The 6,171-nt window shown below is 42.1% G+C and overlaps 1 protein-coding gene across 1 annotated transcript in view; it reads left to right on the forward strand.

The window, feature by feature from the left end:
- The window catches only part of LOC127015318 (plasminogen-like), a 29,376-nt gene extending 23,634 nt beyond the window's left edge, over positions 1-5,742 (forward strand). The window contains exons 17-19 of the mRNA XM_050895180.1: positions 2,427-2,533; positions 4,408-4,553; positions 5,584-5,742. Coding sequence (XP_050751137.1) covers positions 2,427-2,533; positions 4,408-4,553; positions 5,584-5,742 — 412 coding nt within the window. The remainder of the gene's footprint in view (positions 1-2,426; positions 2,534-4,407; positions 4,554-5,583) is intronic.
- Positions 5,743-6,171: the final 429 nt, after the last annotated feature.

The following is a 6,171-nucleotide window of genomic DNA, read 5'->3' on the forward strand; positions in this document are numbered from 1 at the left end:
TTCTTACACTCACCACACATGGATTAAATATCATGAAAAGCTCATGTTTGACCTGAGAGGACATTTCTTTTTAAAAATTCACCATACAGCTTTAATGAACTTAGAACAATTTCACTTCAATTTCAACTCAGCTTCTCTGGTGCTTGATTAATCAAAATCTCACTGACTTCAGGTGAGTAGAAGGAACTCATGCTCCACCAGTTTTACTCTTGCTAGTGCTTGTAACTATGTCATTCAGTTCCTCTTTCATTGGGTGCTCTATGCACATTTGCACTGTAGATACATGCATGCTATAGCACTGTAGTCAGTTTTGCATCAGCAGCACTCACCATCTGAACACATTCTGCATGTGAGATGCCATAAATAGCAGATATGGACATCATATCCCTCAGTTTATGGCTTAGATCAACTTTGCTTGTTTTCAGCTTCATTAAATTCCTTCTTCCAAATCTCCACTGTCTGTTCATAAAGCAGATCACCCAAGAAAATACATGAGAAGACTGGTTGCTACTCCTATACCTGCATTTTGTGGCAATAGACAAGACTTGTCAGAGAACTGATGCAGGTCTGTGAAGATCTTGACCAAAATCATCCCAAAGGAGGGCTGATCCGTTGAGGATAACCACTCGTTTCTGTAGAAGTCTGGTCCCAGGTGAATTATGTTCCATGCTCCTGAGAAGATGTGTGCTGTCTGGGACTTTATACTTCCATTTCAATGTCATGTTGTCCATATTCTGGTATATCTTCTGAGGTCTTGTTCCCTGCTCTCCTGTTCATTTACCTACCCAGGCATCAGAGGCCTCTCAGAAGGTGCCAGTGTCCACCCTGTGTTCACTGCAATCCTGTTTGAAGGCCAGTCCCTTGTGTGCCAACAGGTTTTTTAGGTGCTGTCTCATCTTAGGATGGATGTAGAATTTCCTTGGTGCAGAATAGGAGCATAGGTAGAAACAAAGTTAACTTCTTGATGTTGGGGAAGCAGAAGCTGCAATGCTCTATTGCTGTAGTTCAAAAATGTTTGCCTGGCTACTGCCACACCAGCAGGCCAAACAGGAGCCAGAGTTGCTGTGAGGGCCATACCACCAGTGGAATTAGACCTGAGGTGCTAAATACAACCTTGAAGATAAAGGTCCTAGAGAAAGCACTAGAAACCTAGAGAAAACTGGAAACCAAGAAAACTCCTCACCAATCCAAGCTTTCGCACTTTAATCTCCTCTTGTCTATCAATTTTCAGGAATTCTTTCAATAAAAATGGACTTTATTGAGAAGTGAATGAACTAGTTTTGGAAGCTGCAGAACTGATTTCCATTCTTATAGGGAAAAGAACTCACACAGGATTAATTTCATGGAACCATGTGAGAGTGGAGTTTTGAGATCACCATCTTGGACTTCAGAGGGCTGGAGGATAGAGTTCAAAATGATGATGATGGCATTGGCACAACTGTAGCTTCACCACAGGAGCTGGTTAGCATCTCCCACCCTCCTGGACTGCTGCATTCGTGTTTCATTCAGATTTTTGCGTGGGAGAGGTCTTTATTTTAAGATGGGTCAGAGTCAGTTCCCTTTGGTCTCTCATTCTCTTGAATTTTCTTGGGGCTCACAGCCCTGGCATGGCCCAATTAGGAACAGAGGGATTTTTTAGTTCCCTTTAATTGGACATTGAAGATCTCACTAGCTATCACATCACATCACATCACATCACATCACATCACATCACATACTTTGAAAATCATTCTGGGCCTGAAAAGAGATTATAAAGGTTCATTTTACCCTGACTGAACATCCGGAGTTCATTCAGGTCCTTTTACTTTCTTTCACAATCAGAACTAACCTTCACAGGGTAGGTTCCTGACAGTGGTAGATCTCATTTAATAGCTTGTTCAGACATACTTTCACTGTACCAAAACTGTTTGCACTTGTCTGACTCCTAGGGCTATATACCTTCCAGAAGTCACCTCATCTTTTCACATCTACATCTGAAAGTCAATAAGGGATCAGACATTCCAAAGCAAAGACCTCCCTATGCAACATTTTCATCTTCTGCAGAACTGCTTCCCAGGGCCCTGTCCACTCCATATCAATCTTTATTCCAGTGCTGAAGCCTCCAGGCACAATGTTGTGATGAGGAAGAGTTTTGTTTTGGTATTTACTTTATTGAGGTGCTAGACTTAGTAATGTGCGAGATACTGCATGATGTCACCCACAGTTATATCACCCATGTAACCAGAGAAGAAAGGAATTTTCTGCAACTTCAGCTGTGTCTGCTTATTTACTCATTCATCCATCCTTCCCTTCTCCTGTGAAGTCCCTGAAAACGTCCACAACCTCTGAGGCAGGGACAATCTGAGATAAGTCAGGCTCACACCACCTGCAAGGGCTGCTAAGGGCTGGGCTAAGGATCTTTTAATTATTCTTTGTTTGTTTTCCAGTCCTGTAACAATTACTGACCATGTAAAACCAGTTTGTTTGCCTGAAACCAGTCTGATGGTAGAAAGAAACGCAGTATGTTTTCTAACTGCCTGGAGAAAAACAAGAGGTAAAGCATATTCGGTGCGGTTGAAAAGTTAGGAAGGTTTTCAAATCCTATCCCAAAATATGTGCACTCATGGGACCTGAAAAACACATTTTACTTAAGATTTAACTAAGTCAGAGGTCAGCAGGCAACATTATTCTTTTTATTTCTTTCTCTCAGACCTTGATTTTTCCCCCTCATTGGTCACATAAACTGAATTCATTAAACAAGAGAAAAGAGAGAGGAGAATTAGACAGAAGACTTTGCCACCTTTTACCTCTGTCTGTTTTGGTCTTTCTTCAGCTTAGGTATACACTGTATTTGCACAAATAAGGACAATACTTAAATAATGACCTTGCCTTTAATTTTGCTCTTCAGATATACATTTTTTTAACATCTGAATGAAGCTTGCACTTGCCTTCCTGTAGTCTAAACATTACTGTCTGCGTAGACTTCTGTAGGGACCTACATTGACTCCAGACTGATAGGATATATGGGCAAACACCAGCCTTAAGACCTTGTATCTGAGCTAAGATGGCATCCCGGGAACCGTGAAGCCTTTGAGTCAGAGCTTGCTCAGATCCAGCCACCTTTGGGGCACGGGCAAAATGAGTTCAACCTGAAGGTTTTTTATGTCATTAAAACCCTTACCTGAATTTTGTTCACAGTCTAGCGTTACAAACCAACCATGTGGTTTCCTCTGCCCAGCTCTCACTCCACCTACGCTGAGGGTTGAGAATACCCGGCCCTCTTTGGCCCGCTTTTGCCGCAGCAGGAGGCAATTCCTCATCCCTGCGGCTTCCAGCAGTGATGCTGGCATCTGCCCTCATTCAGTCCCAGCTCCCACGTACACACTTTTGGCCTTGCTGAGCTACATGCAAGGGATGCCCTTCCCACCCCATTTGCCAGACAACACGTTATTAATACTCCACCTGTAAAACGAAGCCAATGGATTCTTCTTTGTGTGTGCATCCACAAAATTGAGTAAAAAAAATGAAAAAATGAACAGAACATGTCCCTGTCTCTGAGTTTCACCACAAAAGCCTTCCATGTAGATTGCAGTACTTTTTTCCCCTTCTTGTGTCATATAGCTACAAAATTAATGTTATGAAAATAATACTTAAGAATAATCACTCGACCATTAGTGTAACTCATCAGCATTATCAAGAAACACTTTTCTCCAGCATAGACAGTATTTACTGGCTTTCGTCTCACCTTTTTTCCCTTTCTTACCTTGCATTTTTTTCTTTTTTGTTCAGCTTGCCACATGGTGGCGGCTGCTTCCTATGCTCTAGTGATCACAGCCACAAAAAAATGGTACAGGATAGATTTCTTCTGGAAGTGCATTAGGATGGAAAAATCAACAGACCGTTGTTGCATTTAGGCAGTGGGAAAGAGGGTGCTGCCATGTCATGCAGCTAGTTCATGAAATCAGCAGGGGAGGGGGAGCAGAGCCAGAGCCCCACATCTAAAGAAACTGTATTTTGAGAAAACTCAACCTTGGCTTCAGGAAAATCCTCCTTGTCTGGAAAACACTTTAGGCTTGAAAGAGTTCAAATTAATGTAAAGTAAATCTAGGCTACCATTTTTGCCCCTGAAACAAGCCATTGATACTGCACCATGATGAAAGCCTACAAACCGACACAATGGCTCAGAATCCTAAGCATCTGTTTTCATTTATTTAGTAACACTTTGCAAAGAAGAATAACCTCTGCTTGTTGAGGGTAGGTATGATCCAAGTACAAAGAGTTGAAAGATTTAGTAAGGTCCTTCAAGGAGCTCAGGGACTATAATAGAGCTGGGGACAGATCCCAGTCCTGTCATTACTGAGGCTTCCCTGGATCACAATTCCCAGGCTACCATTTATAACTGTTATATTTTCTTGGTTGTTCACAAAGGTACTGATACAGACAACAGATTAAAAGATGTTGAATTCCCCGTGCTTGAAAACAGAATATGTAATCGCCCTGAACTTCTGAATGGAAGTGTCAAAAATCATGAATTTTGTGGTGGATTTACTTTTGGAAGCATAGATAACTGCGAGGTAAGAATAATCTAGCTTTGAGTGTAAGCAGGTCAAACGACAATTTGTACTTTCAAGGCTCAGAAGTAGCTTCAGCAACTCAAGGCTTCTGCATGAAGCCTAAGAACTGAGGTATACACAGCATTTTTTCTTCACTCACACAGTCAACCAGAATAGCAGGGAAATTGTGTAGGGTAATTTTGCCTTCCTTTCAGAACTGCATGCTGACATATCCTACTCCTAGTAGCCTAGTGTTGTGAATACTCCACCTCACCTGAAATAAAGCCTGTTATATACTACCTGGACTTCCCTTTGTTCCTGGAGGCAGAGGGGAAACTAGTGACTGTTTCTGGTGCAGCCTGGAGTTGTACCACATCTTTATTTAATCCCTTGATTAAATAAAGCTTGAAGTGTTTCCAGTTTTCTAATTTTCTCAAGTATATGAAAAGACTTTTAAAATGTGTTTTTCTTAATGGAGGCTATCACGTTGGGAGCTTTTCAATAAAAAGCTGGTAGCTGCTTGCTAACAGAGCCAGAAAGCAAATGCTGGTCTGTCTGAGCAGGTGTTCAAGACTGCCGGTGCAAATGATATCTTTGAGAGTGTGGACAGTGCATTAATTGATAGGCTCACAAATCATTGGACATAGGTATTCATATCCTGCCATGCCTGGATTTTAAGGAACAGCATTAAAACAATTCAATTAATTTTGTCCAGGATCAAGTAGGTCAGAGGATGTGGAAACTTAAGAAACTTCCTTTTTTTGTGTAATTGGCCTCACAGTGATCTGGGGATGTTCCCACATCCATGATTGGTAGATCTTCAGACCAGGGGAATGGCCTGGATGCTTGGAAACAACTTCTTTTTCACCTCCAATTTTTTTACTCCAGCAGGTCTAATAAAACACTCTCCCTCTCTCTACAGCCCTTGCCTCAGTCATATTTTGAGGTCTTCAAATTTACCACAATATTGTTCTTGCCAGTATTTTGCTGTTTGCATGTCTAGTGTCTCCATCACTAGAGGAGTCACCTTATTCTTTCTTCTCCTCCCTAGGCTGAAGTTGGAGGACCTCTAGTCTGCCAAGATAAGGACAGATTTGTCCAATATGGAGTCACCTCTTGGGGACTGGACTGTACCCAGCCATCAAAGCCTGTTTTTGTCCGAATTCCCAGTTTTGTTTCTTGGATCAAGAATGCAATGGTTGCCCACTGAATCTGGATGCAGGCTAGCTTTTCTGGAAAGCAGTCCCTGTGTCAGAAACAGCATTCCAAGTATGGTTTTAAAATTGTAATAATTCATAAGAGTCATAGAATCATAGAATCATAGAATGGTTTGGGCTGGAAGGGACCTTAAAGATCATTTAGTTCCAACTCCCCTGCCATGGCCAGGGACACCTTCCACTAGATCAGGTTGCTCAAAGCCCCATCCAACCTGGCCTTGAATGCTTCCATGGAGGGGGCATCTACAACTTCTCTGGGCAACCTGTTCCAGTGCCTCACCACCCTCACAGTAAAGAATTTCTTCCTAATATCTAATCTAAATCTACCCTCTTTCAGTTTAAAACGGTTACCCCTCGTCCTACCACTACACTCCCTGATAAAGAGTCCCTCCCCATCTTTCCTGTAGGCCCCCTTTAAGTAC

This window comes from Gymnogyps californianus, chromosome 3 (genome assembly GCF_018139145.2).
Source record: "Gymnogyps californianus isolate 813 chromosome 3, ASM1813914v2, whole genome shotgun sequence".
NCBI classification, from domain to species: domain Eukaryota; kingdom Metazoa; phylum Chordata; class Aves; order Accipitriformes; family Cathartidae; genus Gymnogyps; species Gymnogyps californianus.